This window comes from Nicotiana attenuata, unplaced genomic scaffold (genome assembly GCF_001879085.1).
Source record: "Nicotiana attenuata strain UT unplaced genomic scaffold, NIATTr2, whole genome shotgun sequence".
Classification (NCBI taxonomy): domain Eukaryota; kingdom Viridiplantae; phylum Streptophyta; class Magnoliopsida; order Solanales; family Solanaceae; genus Nicotiana; species Nicotiana attenuata.
In genome coordinates, this window is record NW_017670311.1 from 277,078 (window position 1) to 295,503 (window position 18,426).

The 18,426-nt window shown below is 37.0% G+C and overlaps 1 protein-coding gene across 2 annotated transcripts; it reads left to right on the forward strand.

Annotated features, from left to right (window-relative positions):
* The first annotated feature begins 4,492 nt into the window (after nt 1–4,492).
* On the forward strand, nt 4,493–17,457 carry LOC109237633. Of its 2 annotated transcripts, none has more exons than XM_019403956.1 (9): nt 4,493–5,035; nt 10,027–10,118; nt 10,317–11,017; nt 13,160–13,230; nt 13,986–14,075; nt 14,209–14,400; nt 14,511–14,609; nt 15,477–15,531; nt 16,683–17,457. In XM_019403956.1, exons 1-9 carry the CDS (start codon nt 4,664–4,666, stop codon nt 16,859–16,861), a joined length of 1,851 nt encoding a protein of 616 aa, XP_019259501.1. In that variant the 5' UTR covers nt 4,493–4,663; the 3' UTR covers nt 16,862–17,457. The 2 variants fall into 2 exon arrangements, with proteins under 2 accessions (XP_019259501.1, XP_019259500.1); XM_019403955.1 differs by having other exon boundaries at nt 4,494–5,035; nt 15,408–15,531.
* Nucleotides 17,458–18,426: the final 969 nt, after the last annotated feature.

The following is an 18,426-nucleotide window of genomic DNA, read 5'->3' on the forward strand; positions in this document are numbered from 1 at the left end:
TCGAATTGGACTCGGATTTGAAAACAAAAAATATATATGGACTTGTGAAATTTGGTTAGTCAAGATCTACCTTTGGACCCGGGTTTTGACCGGGCAGACCCGGAGTTAACTTTTGGAGAATTGTGTAAAGATCTTAACTTTAGTTATTGGAATTGGTTTCTCTTGCATTGTTAGATGTTATTAAGTTGGTTTGGTTAGATTTGAGCCGAGCGGAGGTGAATTTTAAAGAAAAACTATTTTTGAGTGTTGATTTGGCCTATTTGAGGTAAGTGTATTGCCTAGCTTTGTTGCGAAATTTTTTCTACTAATTGATATTGTTTTCCACATGCGAGGGTGATGCATATACGAGGTGACGAGCGTATATGCATGTGCCAGGGTTTCCATGCTCGGGAGGGGGACATTATGTGCTTATTTGTGCCTTTTTAAAACTTCATGATCCCTTAACCTATGCTCCATTAAACTCTATGAATAATATACTAATATAAGTGTGTTAGAAATCATGTTAGAACATATCACATCTTAAAAAGAATTTGATGTGCCGTTTTCTAGAATTGTTTGCATACTTAACTTGATCATAGTATCGGGAATCCATATTAACATTTTTTATTGTCACGTTACGAACTTATTTGTTTGTATTAAGAGATGATGATTGGAGCCTTAGGGTTATGTTTGGCACGATAAGTATTTTCGTGCGGTTGTTAAAATGTTGTCACGATGAGTATTTCCGTGCATTGTGAAATGAGATTTTTTTGTTGGATATTAGCATGCAGAAAAGAAAGGAATATGGATTTCTATTATGATACTCGTTCATTAAGCACTTACATGCCCTGTAGTATGGTTTTCATTAGTGTTTGTTGTTTGGCATGATACCTTCCGTTTGGGTTCCTTATGTAGTTATCTTTGTATTTTTCCTTTGGCCCGTACTGTTTTAGCTATGCCTCACTTTCACTTGGTTTACTTATATTACGTGTCCTCTTCGAATTCATGTCTTTACTTGTTATTAGCCATAAATGCTACATGCTCTAATTGTCACGTGATTTACTTGTTAGATGTCTTAACCTGCTACATGCCTCAACTTACTATATGTCTTCACTTACCATATGCTTCTACTTTCCATATGCTTTTACTTGTTAAATGCCTTAACTTGCTACATGTTTTCACTCACTACATATTTTTACCTGCTATATGTCTCCACTCACTCTATGCTCAACTTACAGTATGCCTCCACTGGTTGAATGCCTCTATTTGCTACGTGATTCTATTTGCTACACGATTTCATGTTGAAAACCTTCCTTTGATCCTTGTTCTTACTTGCTAAACATCTTTGCTAGTTTTATATACTACTCTCCTTTGCTTAACCGGATTGGGTCACTTGTAGATTAGTTATGTGATATACCTTGTGTGAGCCTTGTTATTATATATGGTAGACTAGTTTTAATATTGGACTGCTCATTTTACTCTGTTGAGTTGTATTACCTAGCTCGGTACTGCGTGTTCGTTTCTTAGTGTTACGTTATGAACTTTTCCTGCGTTTGGTTATTATTATGGTTTCATATGATATTGTTGATATTGTGGATCGGGTTGCACGACGCAATGATATTGAAATGAATTAAAATTATGGATCGGATTGCATGCCGCAACGGTATTAAAATGAATTGATATTGTGGGTCGGATTGCACGCTGCAACGGAACATGAAATGATATGATATGAAGAGATAAGGACGGATATGATATGAACAGATGATGATGGGGTATGACAATGGAAATCAGATCATGGTATTATGTTAATTGTTGGGATCGGGTTGGATGCCGCGACGAAAATTAATGTGTTGTAGTCGTTTGTAGTTTTAGCGTTTATCCTAGGTGTTGTGATATGAGATTTTGATATTATGGGGCCCTCTGTCATTTGTACTCTTGTTTTATTCATTACGTGGTTATGTGTGTATCTATTCTCGTATATGCTCTTTCCGCTTATCATTTGTACGGGTACAAATACAAGTATGTATTAGTTAAGATATTTACTGAGTACATGTGGTCGATTGTACTCATGCTACACTTCTGCACCTTGTGTGCAGATCTTAGAGCCGCGTAGATGTGGAGGACAAAGCCTTGCCCTGAAGTCGTTCCAGCATTCCAGATTCAGGCTACCCCTTGTTTATGGTAGTTTAGGACTTAAACTCTGTTTATGTAAACTTCAAACATACATTGTACTATTTCTTCAATACAGTTTTGTAAATCTAATCATAGTGACTCATGACTTGTACTACCAGTCCTTGGGAGGTTATGTAGAATTTAGTCATTTAATTTCTTGCTATTAATCATTTATCATTTGAGTTACTTTGTTCTATGTTGGCTTGTCTAGCATTAGGGTTATGTGCCATCTCAACTAGGCAGATTTTGAGTTGTGATAGATTTTTAAGGAAAAAAAGTTAAAATAGTGATTTTGGTAAAATGAACCTTCACTTGGATGATCAAAATTTGCTCATATACTTTGCCATTTGGGGGAGAGGTATATACGATCCAAAGGTTAATGTTACATATTTATTCAAAAATTTAGACGGAGGATAAATATGAATAATTTCCCAAAGTAATTGGTGAATGTGGCCTTGAACTGTAGGTACATTTGGGGCCAATGCAGAATATATAAATTTTGGCCTAATTATTTCTGAGTTAATCAGGTCTAGTTGGGTGGTTTTAAAGTGACACAAGTTAAAATAGTGGTTTTGGTAAAATAAACCTTCACTTGGACGATCACGATAAAATTTTCCCATGTAATTTGCATGGGATCTTTGCTCCTTTAGGGGAGGGGTATATGTGATTCAAAGGCTAATGTTAAGGATAAATTCAAAAACTTAAACGGAGGATAAATATGAATAATTTCCCTAAGTACCTAGGTAAATATAGTCTTGAATTGCGCCATAATAAAATTAAATTCATGAAAAGACAATGAAGTACAAGATTTGGTTCACCTAAAAATGGAAAAAAGTTTTAAGTTACCACTAAAATAGTTGATTTATTTAAATTTGTCTTCCAATTACCTATCTGTCCGTGAAAATTTCTACTGTTATCCTTGTTTCAAATATACCACTTTCTTTAATGGCTGCCCAACTTCACTCTAGCATTTGCTACAATGGAGTCACGTAGCTAAAGAAGGATCCAAACTTACCCCTAAACTATTTTGGTAAAGCCGTTGATTAAAAATATTTTAAAAAGGACTACAATTCACCCCCTTGTACCTTCATATTGAAACTCATATATCTTAATACAAATAAATTAGAAGTCTATGAAGCTGCCGATAATGAATGTACCGAAATGATATTCGCTTGAGATAGAAAGTTGCCATTATGCATCGTTGAAGTTTCATACATGACGACTAAATTGGAAAAACCATAAGATAGAGAGAAAAGCGTGAGTGTCTCTATGTATCATGAAGTTTCAATGTTGAATTGTGTTCATGAATGATAATTGAGGAATTAGGAAAATGCGAGAAGTGGATGTAGCTTTTTATTGTTGGGTTTTAATTTTTTAACACAAGCACCATTAGGTTTAACCCCTATTGTGTTAGTTAGACCAAATATGCTTAATTTTAATAAACTTAAGAGACTAAAAATACTCATGTATATATTTAGAGGACACAAATAGATCTACGCCCATAGATAGAGACAACTTTAGCTATAAACTCACGTTTTCTTTTTTTTTTTTTTTTTTTTTTTTTAAGTATTTGGAAAACTACGGAGTTGTTTTTTGAAATTTTCTTCTCAACTCTTTGTTCAATATCTGTGTGAAAAAATATAGAACTTGAAAAAAGAGCTTGAGCCAAAATTGAAATACTTTTGAAGTCGAATTTTTTTCATCCTTATTGCAAAGAAATGTTTCATCTTTTAGCTAGTTCTTTAGCCAAACACAACTTTGCAAATTGCAATTGAATTTTTTATGGGCAAACAAACGCATATCGGAGTATTGTAAGCAAGAACAGCCCCTTCGGGAAGGTAATGGGCTATGGATGAATGGTAATGGGTCCTCCTCTAGGGAAAGGTAGAATCTTACTTTGATTTTGAAAATTAAAGGGACTATATAAGAGTTATGAGTATTACCCCACCATTGGGAGATACTAAATATTCCACCTTATAAGATATTCGGATTTACCCCACCATTGTACCAAATAACTTTGTGGTTTGGTCAATGGGGTGTGATAAACAATATATTCCATGAGATTAGTTATCCACTTTCTATATCCCATCATTTTAATATAAAATAATTCTTGAAATTAATTAATGTCCGTAACCAAATACAAAATAAAATAATATCATATTTTATTCTTAAATTATTATCCTTTATTCCACCGACCAAACAATCCCTAACTTTAAAGGAAAGTTGAAACTTGAAAGACAAAGCTTTTTAAGAAAAAAAAAAAAGAAAAATTTCAACCAATAGGCTGCGAGGCAGAAACCACGTCTTTAATTTTTCCTGGATGTATGAGATCATGTTTACTTTTCTTCCACTTTTTCTATTTTTGACTTTTCGTCACATTGTTGTGGGTCTTTCAGTCATTACGCTCTTTTGTCTCCATATTCTTTACTTCTCCGCTCCATCTTCTTCTTCCTCCTCTTCACTTCAACAACTCTTTAACAAAAATCAAACCATAGTTCTAAATGCTCAAAAAATGCAATGTCCCAGCAACTCCTTTCGCTACAACGCCACACAATGCGCGTGCAACCCTAGCTATTTGTTCAACATCACAAGCCGAAGCTGTTACTTGTTCAACGAATGGGGCCAAGTGGAGATGGATTCCGGTGTGGACTATCACTCCGTATCATTCCCCGGAAGTGGAACCATTTTCGATTTTGATTCAATTAGGAAGTTGAATCAATCGCAAGCTGTATTTCTCGAAGCTACACTTTTCATGTTGCTTTCCTGGCTTTTTTTCTGCTTTTTTGCGCGGTGTGCTCCGCTTGGTGATGGCCGTTCGATTTGGTTCAGGATCCGTTGGTGGATTAGTCGCCTCGATGTCTGCTTTGCCTCCCGCCACTGGCTTGTATGATTTCTTTCTCTTCATTTATTTTAATTTGTCGGATAATATTTAATGTAGTTAAGTGTTTAAACTTTGCGTTTTAAATACTACTACCTTTTTATTTCGTGATTAATGGATTTGTGAGACATTATTTAGGCTACTGGCAAATTAGTGAATTACTCCTTCTGCCCCAATTTATTTGTACCAGCAGTTACTTGGACTGTTCTACGGAGCTAAGTTGTGAATCGATCAATTCATTTTGAAAGTAAAGTTTTGATATTTGCAAACTGAATTAAGTACTACAAGTTGCAAAAAATATATTGGATGTTTGACTTTTGGGAAGCTAAATTGGACAGCCAGTTTGGGAAAGAAGTTAAATATCTTTTGGGTATTTAACAAGTTTTAGCATTGTGCAGTCTGGTAGGGTGTATGTTGAGTGGATATGAAGAAGCTTCCTATTATTATTCTATACCTTGCTTCCTGGACTTATAAAACATGCCACTTAACTTAACTTGGTAGCATCAATTTAAAACAAACATTTAAAAGACAACTTGGACCTTTATTTCGATTTAAGACTGAACGTTAAACGTAAATGACATTGATACTGCTGGTTGAGTGAACTCACCTTCAGGTTTCATGTTGCATAGAGCTATAGATGCTAACTTGGCATTGTTTTAGTAATGATTCTTGGTTGTGACTTGTGACTCGCATCCTCCTTTTAGGCAACTTGTAGCCTAAGTAACTTTTTTTCCACTTCCAACCCTTACTGAGAGTTCAACAAGAACAATAACATTCCAGTAAAATCTTATAAGTGGTGTTTGGGGAGGTAGAGCGTACACAGACCTTACCCCTACTCCGATGGAGTAGAGAGGCTATTTCTGATAGACCCGCAGCTCAAGAAGATGCAAAGAAACAATATATTAGTACCATCAACAGAAACCATAGAAATAATAACAACATCATAAGGACCCGAAAATAGATGAAAAGCAATAATAATAACACGTAGATAAGGCTCGGTACTATGAAAAACAGAAGAATAGTGTGGATACAAGATTAACTGCTTGCAGTTTAAGACACAACCCTATCAGACTAGCCTCACACCCGGTACGAAGTAGAAAAATGCTCCACTACCTCCTAACCTACAACCATAATGCTCGACCTCCAAACCTTCCTATCAAGGGCTATGTCCTCGGAAGTCTGAAGCCACGCCAGTCCTGCCTGATCACCTCCCCCAATACTTCTTGGGCCGCCCTCTACCTCTTCTCGCACTCGCCAAAGCCAATAGCTCGCATCTCCTTACTGGGGCATTCGGGCTTCTCCTTTGCACGTGCCCGAACCATCTGAGCCTTGCTTCCCGCATTTTGTTATCCTTCTGAGCCACGCCCACCTTCTCCCGAATATCTTCATTCCTAATCTTATCTATCCTAGTGTGCCCGCACATCCACCTCAACATCCTCATTTCTGCTACTTTCATCTTCTGGATATGTGAGTTTTTAACCGGCTAACACTCTGTCCCATACAACTTGCCTGGTCTAACTACCGCTCTATAAAACTTACCTTTGAGCATCAGTGACAATTTCTTGTCACACAGGACTCCAGATGCTAATCTCCATTTCATCCACCCCACCCCTATATGGTGTGCGATATCTTCATCGATCTCCCCATACCGTTGGATAACCGACCCAAGATACTTGAAACTGCCTCTCTTGGGGATGACCTGTTATTCAAGCCTCACGTCCATGACCGCTTCCCTCGACTCGGCGCTGAACTTGCACTCCAGGTATTCTGTCTTAGTCCTGCTCAACTTGAAACCTTTAGGCTCAAGGGCCTGTCTCCAAACCTCCAGCCTCTAGTTAACGCCGCCTCACGTCTCATCAATCAGAACTATGTCATCAGTGAATAACATACACCATGGCACCTCCCCTTGAATATGGTGTGTCAGTGCGTCCATCACTAGGGCAAATAAAAACGGGCTGAGCGCAGAGCCTTGGTGCAACCCCATAACAACCGGAAAATGCTCCGAGTCGCCTTCCACTGTCCTAACCCGAGTCTTAGCTCCATCATACATGTCCTTAATCACCCTAATGTAAGCGACCAACACACCTTTCGCCTCCAGGCATCTCCTAAGTGAGAGTTTAGCAAGAAAAGGGAAATAAGATCAGATTGCCTTCCTGCCTATAACAAAATCTTGAATAAGGAAATGAGAAAAAGAGACTGAATAAACATCAGAAATCCCTTGTTAGCTGCCTTTGCAGTATGACACAATCATGAGTTGATAAAAGGGAGGCGGAGATGACGGAGAAGGAAAGAATCTATATTTTAAAGAATATTCTTTCTAATGCTGGTTTTCATCAATGAAACATTTCTTATTTATCAAAAAGAACTTATAAAAAACAAAACATTATGTAGAAGGATGAGTATGGAGAGTCTTTCTTCTATTCCTGTGTTTATTCAAATTATTGCCACTCCTCGTTTGTACTTTAATGGGAAATAGCCTCTCTACCTCCACAAGGTAGGGTTAAGGGTCTGCGTACACACTACCCTCCCCAGACCCCACTTCTGGGTCTATACTAGGTATGTTGTTGTTCCTCGTTTTTACTTTAGGCTTATAACTGATATGTAGCAACTAGCAGGCAAATGCAATTCAGTGCTTTCTCAGGGTAATGAATTGACCTTATCTTGTATATAATTTTCTTGACGTGTTCCTCACTTTTGAGATTAATGATGGAATTGATGTTCTTAGCGCCAAGAACTGAAATAGTACCACCAGTTAATATCCAAGGTTTGCAACCGGAGTTGTGGAAATTTCTTTTGGGCAATTATTTTAGAAACTACTTCCTTTCTTTCAAGCCACTTGGTTATAAATACCAGTGGCATTCTCCTGTGATACTCTTTTCTATTATCACCTATCAAAGTAAAGAAAGGGTATTAACAGAGAAAGGTCACGTTGGTCTGCCGTCCATCTCATTCTATCTTTTCCTTGAAAGCTACGGCTAGTTCTCAGGATGGATCCTAGTATCCAATCTTGTGTTGCTATTAGTAAGGAGCTCATACTAACATATACTAGGATGCATTCAAGTAGGATCTATCATCTCTACAATTCCTTCTTAATGTAAAATCAATGTCCAACAACTCTACTTTTCCCACTACTTTTCATATTGAACTCCCTAACTTCATCAACTCTCTCGATCCATCATATTCACACTGGAAAACTACATTTGGTTTCCTAAATCATCCAGAAAGTTTACTCCTAAGTCAAAATTGATGAAGGTCCTTCTGGTCGAAGGTACTTTTGTTTTGCCATTTAAGCATTCTTTAGATTGAGAACCATTTTCTTTATGTTGGATTAAGACAAATTTAAATGGAGTGACATGTATAGTGAGGATTCATATAACCGACCTCATCTAGACTTGGATTGAGGCATAATTGGTTTTTTGTTCTTTAAGCAATCCTTTAATAATGAACTCTTTAGCATAGTCTTCCACTATATATTCTTTGAAATGCATGTATCCTTATAACAAGGTGTTGGAGATGTTGTATAGAGAAAACATATAGATAAGTGGATATTGTTGCAATGCTACAGAGCCCTTGAGTTTTATTATTCATAAAATGAAATGTTTTATAACTTTGCTAAAGATAGGGTGCAAAATAAGATGCAAATATTAGGGGGATAATCATAATAAATAAAGGAGTGCACAAATTAAAAAATGGTGCACAAAATAAGGCAAAATAAAAAAAAAGGATAGGGTGCAAATTTTTCGATGGTGCATACATTAGGGGTGCAAAATAAAAAGAACTCAATAAGTGCCTCTAATACGCTAATTAGATTATGAGGATAGCTAGAAACAGAGCTTAGGGACTGGAGGCCACTTTGCCACCATCACCAGATAGCATTTTTCTCAACTGATTACGAGAAGTATTTTGTTTATTAGGAATAGACTAAATAGGGGCATTTTTCTGATTCTCTAGGGTGATGGCGATAGAGTTCTTGGGGATGGTTAAGGTCAATAAACCATTTTAGTCGCTTTACTTATGCTTCAAAAAGATACTATGCAAACTGGTGTATCTGTTACTGCAAAGATGGTACCTTACTTTTGGTGAAATGCAGTCTGCTGTAGTAATAATGGTGTAGATCTAGTAGACCATCAGTTTCTCTTTCTTTAAAGATAAGGTAAAGGGACCATCGTTTCCTTTTCCCGGCGGGGTAATACATGTTAAATTTGACGCTTAGAGTAGTCAATAGTGGAAGGACCATTTCATGGTTCCAGTGAACTGATTTAGATTCTCCCCTCATTTATGTATATATAAGGACATCTTGTTCTCCAGCCTCCAAAACTTTTCCTATCAAAATAATCATCTTGTCTGGCTAAATAAGAAGAGTTTTCTGTCCCCGTCTTTAGTGTCACTGATTCTCACAAAAGGAGCTCATACTTCTTGGTACTGACTGATATAAAATTTACTTTACTGATCTCAAAAGTAAAAAGGAAGGAAAAACAAACAAAGAGAAGAGTCTCTTGGGTCCAATTCGACCCCTAAATCTTCTTTGTTCAAAATTTTGTATTTCATTAATTATTAAAATAACCCCGTGCTATCTTATAAAATCTCATTCTGACCCCAAAAGTATCAAATTTTTCCTGAATGTATCCACTTGTAGGGTACTCAAATCCTAGATAAGTATGAGCAATTATAGGAAAATTTGGTATACTTACCATATCACATGTTAGTACCAATAGGCAGTTCAAAATTTAACATGCGCTTCATAGCTCATTCGTCTTAGTCACTTGATGGAAGAATGGCCTTTATTTTGCTTATTATCTCGTATGATAAATCACTTCTCCTTGAGCTTACTTGTGATGTTGTCATTGCGTTAGACCGTTGACTTGTTTGGTTTTAGCAGTTTTCTGTGTTTTTGTGATACCTGAAAAGTACATATTTGTTTGTAAATACTTGAATACACATCTTGATAATCATTAGATTTTTTTAAAAAAAAATTTATGTGCACCATTTTCATGTAGGATGATCAGCAGGTCGTCATGAAGCGCAAAACAGAGCTTGGTGGAACTTTTTCAATGGCTAGTTGGATACTTTTTATTGGTCTGTTTGCTACGTGAGTACAAGATGTTTGTTTTTTCTCTTTAATTTCCAGTGTCTTACTATTCCTATCAAGTATTTGGCCCCTTTTTATCTAAAAATAAAAATAAAATCCATCCTGTATTTTCTTTTTCTGAATAATATTCTTCCCCAGTTCTGTTTCTTCTTTACCTTCTATTCCATCCATAATAGACCCTTTTATATGCTTCCACAGTTTGCTCTACCAAATCATATCGAAGAGAGCTATTGAGATGCACAATGTGAGAGCAACAAATGCACCTGATTTAGCTGCTTTTATAAATGATTTGGAGTTTAACATCACTACCATCTCAAGTATGAGTTGCTTACACTTGCGTGGCCTCGGAACCGTGGTAACTGGGAACCCGGGCTTCGTTGACTATCGATTTTCTCCTCTGTCAACATTTGCCAACTATTCCTGTATAAACACAACTAAAGGACCAACTATCGTGCTTAAGTGCAGCAACTGTCCGCTTAGTCGAGATAGTGCCTATATTTCATGGCAATTTGTTGATCTCCCAAATAGTCCTGCAACAGCTATTGGTTTTCAGTTCAACCTAACAGCAAAAGATCCTAAAAATAAGAAGCATCTGAGCTTGGTTAGTGGAACACTGAGGAATGGAAGCAATTTTGATAACAAACCGGTTACATTTAGAGGGCTGACACCAAATATATTGAAGTTCAATTTTTTCCCTAGAATGTACCATAATTTGCATGACCTGAGGCTCATCCAACCACTACTTCATGAGTTTCTGCCAGGTTCATCTTTTAATGAGATAAGTCAACTCCAAGCCTCAGTTCAAAGGCCTAATGATGGACTAATCAACACGACATTATATGTCAACTTCCTATCTTCGTATATTGTTGAGATCAAGAATCAAAATGTTTTGGGGCCTGGTGAGTAACATCTTCAATCTCTCGGCACATTTGTCTGTTCTTTGCTTTCAATGTCTTTTCTGGCTAGTGTTTAAACCTTGTGATTTTTGAATTTTCATTGTCATATACTTAAGAACTACAATAACAAATGTACTGTATAAACATCCTTTAGCTCTGTCTTTCGGGTCATACTTTTGTGAGATATGCTCTTGTTTCATCTTTTGACAAATAAAAATTCAGTAAGAAATTATGACTGTGACCATGAACTATGTTAATGATGTCTTGTGATTCTGAGGAGAACTAGTACTTGTTCTCAAAATTCATTTATAATGAATCTGATAGCTCTTCTCTTGTAACTCTTCTTATTTTTGCATGTTAATTGATCATCTTCTTATTATTATTTTTAAAGTTTGTTAGTTGTCTCGAAAACTGATATAGGCGAGAGTCTTCAGCAGTTTTGTGCTTTACATAATGATGATCTGTGTTTTCCTGAATTTCCTCATCCCCCTCTTTGTCTTCTCTTTATCCTCCTCGTGTTCTCATCTTTTGGGAGAAAACAAAAGGACGGGAGTTCTGGATCGGGTGGTTGTTAACATCTAATTATCTTCTATATGTACATCTTATGGTGAAACTAGGTATTTGGTGTTCTGCAGCACCCACAGAGATATTTACTCTGGTATACATGCTTTAGTTTTTTCCCTTAGTCTGAAATGAAGTTCTTTCATTTCTTCTACTGATATTAAATATGAAGCATCGATTAGGAGGCCATGCCAAATGGTTATGGGCTTAGGCCAAGAATCTTTCTGCTGAACTGAAAGTTTAGCTTACCGCTTAAGATCCTAAGCCAATTTTTTCAATGCCAAAGTTGTCCGCTGGCATTTTTCCCGTTGTAATTCATGAGAAGCTTCCTTCTCTGGCAAATACAGAGTGCATAATTTTTTTGGACAAAGGTAACAGTTATGTATTATAAAAAAAGAAACCCAGCACAAAGGTTGTGCTGGTAACCATTTACAGATTCCAAAAGAAGCAAAAACCTATCCTTGTTCTTCTTACAAGGATTCTATGATGTCTAAAATCGATTCTTCATCATTCACATAATTTTCTTTACACCAAAAATGAAACAACAAGATACAGTTCATCTTTAACTTCTGAATAGGACTGCTTCTGTCTTCAAAACACCTGGCATTCCTTTCCTTCCAAACTATCCACCATATGCACACTGGGATCAAATTCCACCAGGTTTTTTGCCTTACACTGCCCTCCTGATTATTCCAGCATCTCAGTAAATCTGTTGTGGTTTTTGGCATAGTCCACCTAAGTCCAATCATGCTGAGAAAAAGTTGCCACAACTGGGAAGTAACTCTACAGTGCAGAAACAAATGGCTATTGCTTTCTGAATCTGTAGAGCACAGATAGCATCTGGAGCTCAGTTGAAATCCTCTTTTCATTAGGTTCTCATGAGTTAGACAGGCCTGCTTAGCAACTAACCATGAAAAGCGCAATTAACATTGCAAAACCTGTTAAATGTATTCAATACCAATCTTGCATATGCCATTGCTGCATAACGGCATAGGACCTTGAGTGGAATGTTTTTTTCCTTTTGCCTATCTAACTCTAAGGACAAGTGGCTCAGAACTTATCATGTTTTCAACGAGCACTGCTTCGAAGCGAACATCAAGGCTTGGTACTCATATAATAAATTCTACCAAATACAAAGATTTCTATGGAATTCAAGTTCTATATTTTTTGTTATAGGTTTAGTGCTTTAAGCTAGAGGAATTTAAGCTTTTAGTGTGGCCTCAAAATAGTGAAGGTGGAGAAAAGATGGGTTAATCAGATGGAACATTTACCTTATCTCAGAAAAACAAGGAAGAAAAAAAGATAGCGTAATCAGATGAGACTTATCTCACTGCCGATTTTCAGGCTAAACTTACTAAAAAGAATATTGAACTTGCTATTTTAATGTGCCCTTTCATATTTGTATCTGTTGTCTAGGATATAATGCCGCTTCACACTGATGTGATAAGAAAAGAAGACTGAGTTTTAGGTTTGCTTCAGAATTCTAGTGTGTATGTTAAGTGCTTTTAAATGGTTCATTTCATTTGGGAAGCTTTTTTTTTTGTGGTGATGTTTTGATAATATATTCCTCTCCCAAGAGTGCAGTAAGCTTCCTTGCGGATCTTGGTGGCCTTTATTGCATCAGTATTGGCCTCTTCTTCTACATTTTGGTGCAGGTGAATTTTCTTTCCATTCTTTTTGTTACTAGTCCTCTATATTTTGGACTTCATTGTAAGTTATTGCATGGACTTGTTACGTGTACGCATCCAGTACAAGTATACGTGTAACATGCGTCTTTTGTCAACTTTCAATGTATTGTGAATAATATGCACAAAGTAACCATACTCATGTCTCATCCGTTCGACACAATAGTCAAGGCAAATGAAGTATCGGTGTAGCCCAAGTGCGGTTGAGAACAATGTGTTTTCTAAGAAAAAAGAAAAAGGCACTTCGTTAGCGATTTTGCTGTGAAAATTTGCTGTATTCTTGAAGTTTAGGTGCTGATGTTATTGCATGGGGCTCTTGGAGTTAGTTATGTCTGCTGATTAAATCTTGGATATGAATCTCATGCTTCAAATTAAAAAAGGAAAAACAAAGATGAGACAAAGTGTTTTGTCTGACACCGATTTTGTTGTATCACTTCAACTCCTAACAACCGAAACATTCAAGATTAAGACATTTTCTTTCTAATTTGAATAGAAGTTATTTACTTCTAGATTGGAATGTGGGTTGAAATTAAGATTGATCTGCCGGCCTGAACTTAGTGATGGAAGAAAGGAACCCTGAAGGTACTTGGAAGTTGTAAAATTCATAAAGTAACTTTAGAGTGTTTTACTTCTTTTTATGAAAAATTAACTTATAAATGTTTGCAGGGTGTGATTGATCCTTATGTCCATACTTTCCTATTTATGTCAATACTCTTATTTTACAGTGCGAATATAGGATCAAGAAATTACGCAATGAGGATAGTGTAATGCGGAAGGTTAGAAGTCGCCGAAAAGCTCAAGACTGCTGGGATAAAGTGAGTTTTAATATAAACAAAATAATTCACTTGATTTCTTGCTGAAGACAATCTTTTTTATTTTGCCAATTCAGCTGCCCTGTCTAATTTCCTTATCCTTTGCTTTGAATTTTCCACTTTCTTCTTCTGATAGCTGAGGAAATATGTCATGTACACATACGCTCCTAACCAATTGGAAGAGGTGTACGGCATGAGAAATGATGGTTGTTGCACAGGTGTCAAGATGGAATCACTCAACAGAAAGAGCTCTTCAGTTAGAGGAAGAGGGTCTAGCAGATTAGATACCATCAGTTTTAGCCGAAAAGTTAGCTTACCTAGTGAGAAGGTGCAGCTTTGCTGCCTCAACTTCTTTATATCAGTATGATTATATCTACTGCTTCTTTACAAATGTCATCGGAGATCATAAACTTTTGAAGTCCTATTTTCCTTTCCCAGAGAGCCATTTCAGAGCAGATTGATACTCAAGGTGCCACGCGTTTTTCGCCTGAATCTGCAGCAGATCGCCGAAAGAGTACACGTCTGAAAGAAGAAAGAGTCAGTTGTTATTTCTCTCTGATATTATTTTATCTTGAGGTTTTCTAAATGACATTTGTATTTTGGCAACTGTCTCGACCTGATCCCACGAACCTTTTCATGTATTGGTGCTATCATTCCCTCTGTTATACCATGATTTGGGCTTAAGCCAACTTAGCAATAGAAATATCTAAATGGTGTACATTAAATGTTTAAGTTCTTCTATTTTAACCATACCAGGGGTGTTACTGGCTTACAGCTACTTCCTTTGATTTTGCGATTTTTGCTGTTATATGAGGTACTAAAAATGAATTGCTTTACTTTATAGAACCTTCAAGAAATATTTTGATTTGATTACCGAATACCTGTGAGTGTCTAATTTTGCGACTTTGGGGTGGCATTTCTTTCCCTCTTCAGAAAGTGGTCTTGGACTTGTAGAAGCTGACTCAAGTAGAATATGGACAAGAGCCCTTTTAATGGTGTTATATTTTTGTGAAATTACCGATTTAACATTTAGCTGCTTCATTTCTCAAATGTTGTATCATGGTTTTAGATCTTTTTATAAGGCGCGTACATATATGGTAAGATCTTTTCCTGCTTTTGCTGTTAGTTCTTCCTCTACTTGACAGTACACAGTTCTTTCTTCATTTTCTGTTCTTATGCTCAATTTATTTGTTTCTTCTTCCCTTTTGCACGCTAAGTATTAATTCAACTTGGCTTTCATGTCTGCTTTCTTTATCTTCCCAAAGAACTGGCAATTTCACTTTTGCTTTATCTGTAGGAAGCTGTTAGACTTACCTTTTATTCTTGATACTTCAGTTTCAAGAAAATGCTGTACCTCCAAACACTAAAGATAGTAAACCTGAAGATTTAGATATTGTTATCCAGGCTCCAGCTTTTTCTGCAGCTGACAACTTAACTGTTCCACCTCCGCCTCCATTAGGTGAGTTTGGAATCATGAGATCAGCGTTAATTATGTTCTCTTTTCTCGTGCCGCCTAACATGTCAGCTGTTTGGATTTCATGATGTCGGATTTTAAGCTGCTCATACATATCATGCTTCAACCTATTTAAGCTTTATTCAAATTGCACATGCTTTTATCAAGAGCACTATAAATTTGTTCAACCTTTCTGTGTTAATGTCATGTGACAAGTATATGATATTAAGGGTCAAGGTTGTGAGAGTCCACTGTCGATGATCTTGTTCTCTCTGATTTTGACAATGTATTTGAAGATTATAAACCTCAACTATGTATGGTGACTCGTAACTTCCTGGCTGTTAAATATTTAAACAATTATTTCCTCGGGTATCTGTTTTCTATCTCTGTTTCTGTGAGTGTGGTTTCAAAATGTGGTCGCATGTATAAAATTGCTGCAAGGAATGCCATGTTCCTTCTCCATGTGTAGTGAAGCCTTCATGGATCTAAGCACCTCTAGGCTCTAGCAGATAGAAGTGCAGTATAAACTTTATCCAAGATTTTAGCTATTGCTGATTGTGACCGGACTGGTAGTGATCAGTAAAATAGTGAACCTAGGAGCTTGATGGTAGTTACTTCGGGTGTTTATTTTCGATTTTGCGGCTAAACTAGTTGGAAAATCATAACTTAGGGTATCAACAAACTGTCGTCGGTAAGCTATTCTTTCTAGCATTCTGTTGCTTTTGCCTGGGAATTTGATGTCAAAGGGAAGATGTCATTTTGTGGTACCAGTTTTCTGGTTTTATAATTTTCCAGTTGAGCAACCAACTCTGCTGATGTGGGTAGGGCTTTTTCCTTTTACCTATGTCTTAAGAGCTGTAGTAAATGCCACAGGAGACAATTTCCTATTTTAGTGCTAGTTGTGGAGTCGGTATGTTGTCTACTCCACTATATGAACTAGTGAAGAATTTATAAGACATCCGTACTTTTTCCTTGTAAAAAAAATAAGACATCAATACTTTTATTGTCCCTTAGAAGCATCTCTCTTTAAATTTTATCCCTTTGTCCTTCTGAGATAGATTGCTGGGGTCTGACAAGTTAATAAGATTCTTGCATCATCAGCGATTTTAGAATGTGTAGTATTTGTCTAAAGTAATGATGCTGCTTTTGTTCCGCAGAATCACACGCTGCTGATCATATAAGTATGACCAATCTCCAGAAAGATCTCCAAAACCTCTACGAATACAATATGTTGCTCAGGGAAAAGTTGATTGCTGCCCAGTCAATGCTTCATGCATTAACCAGCAAGGAATCGACTTTAGCAGCTAATAATGGTGATATTATTACTAGAGAATGATTGTGCTCGATTAAGGTGGCAAGAAGACAGTTGCAACTTGTCCAAACACTCAAAATTCCATTCTCCTGAATATTCTGAGAGATACTGTGATTTTGTATTATGGAGGAAACAGGCTCAAAAACTGATTATTGAAGGACGTGGGGACCAAATTTGTGTACATGTTGCTGACTTGGTTATCTGTAGAGTCGTGGTTGATAATGCCGTGTTAGTAGAACGAACACTGAATGCAATGCTCGAAGGTGATGAAGTACTTTTCTGTGTGCTGTACAAATTCGGAGGTATTGTGGCCTGAGAATCATTGCCAATGGTACTATCGATGACAGTGTCTTCTGTTTGTTGTATGATTTCATTACATTTAGCAGGGAGTTCATTCTTTTGGAGCGGGATTGTGCTCCTTTATGAGTTAAATATCTGAGCTGGTGTAATGTACAATATGTAGGACAATGATTTAAGGAAATTTGATTACACGATATTGGTGCACTAGCGTGAATTAGCTATAGTAGTTACTGGGCTATGTAAATCTACCCGAGACAGTTCTGTGGAAATGCATATTGGTACTCCTTATCAAATGGATGGAAGGCAATCTTGTTTGAATACGGTGATTCTTTTCCTTTTATTTATTCCTCATTGTCATTCGATATTATTGAAGCAACTACCTGTTTCTTACATCAAGAGAATCAATCGATGTTGTAATCAAAATTTATGTTTAGTTGTGCTTGTTCATTCCTATCATTTATCTCAGATCTAGAATTAATTATCTTTGGCAAAATTTGCCCCAAATCTTTTTATCGAATTGGTTTAACTAATAAGGCCTAATACTTTTTAGTCAAACAATTTGGTGCCGTCTGTGGGGATTTTTCTAGCTAAATTTTAGTTTCCTTGAGATCTAATGTCAGTCAGAGTTCCCGGCTGTTGTAGCTTCGCCCTCTCATTGCAAACACCAACTTGAGAAATTTGTAGGCAAGATTTTGAAATAATCGAACCGACCGAGGTCGGATCTTTGCATGAAATCGAAATCATGTTTGATATCCGTACGAAAGTCACGTCTTGCTGTACTGACGGGTTTGGTACATCGTGAGTATGAGTTGTCAAAGTAGGATTATGGACACTACGCACGGAGCACGTCCACAATCCTACTGGCTATATTTACGTTAGACACTAATCTATACTTTATGCACACCACCCCCTCCCTCGGGAAGGGACGATAACCTATTGTGTAATTCTTTGAAATAACAAGTTTGTCGTGCCCGTATATACCAAGTATAATTTATGTTTCCCTCATTCTTGTGCACCATGGATCGGATCGGACCGGACCGAGACTCGAACTCGAGATCCCGACGGGTGAAGTTGCCAAGATGTCCAGACTCAACTAGCGGCAAAGCTAAATGCGAGGCTGAGATCCAATCTAAAGCCAACATTCGAGTATGGGGCAAAGAGTTCGTTCTACAACGTCCCTCTCCCCACGCCAACCAATCAGGTCAAGGTAACAAACGATTTCGTTTGGGTTTAACTCGTTATCTTTCTTTCTGGATGAGGATGAGAACAGGGACGTTCTCCCAGATGTG

Bases quoted from the DNA above. Each gene is read 5' to 3' on its own strand.
- LOC109237633 (XM_019403955.1), top strand. From the start codon at position 4,664: ATGCAATGTCCCAGCAACTCCTTTCGCTACAACGCCACACAATGCGCG. The intron at 5,036-10,026 runs GTATGATTTCTT...ATTTTCATGTAG, and splicing joins TTGCCTCCCGCCACTGGCTT to GATGATCAGCAGGTCGTCAT. The intron at 14,610-15,407 runs GTCAGTTGTTAT...TTGATACTTCAG, and splicing joins CACGTCTGAAAGAAGAAAGA to TTTCAAGAAAATGCTGTACC.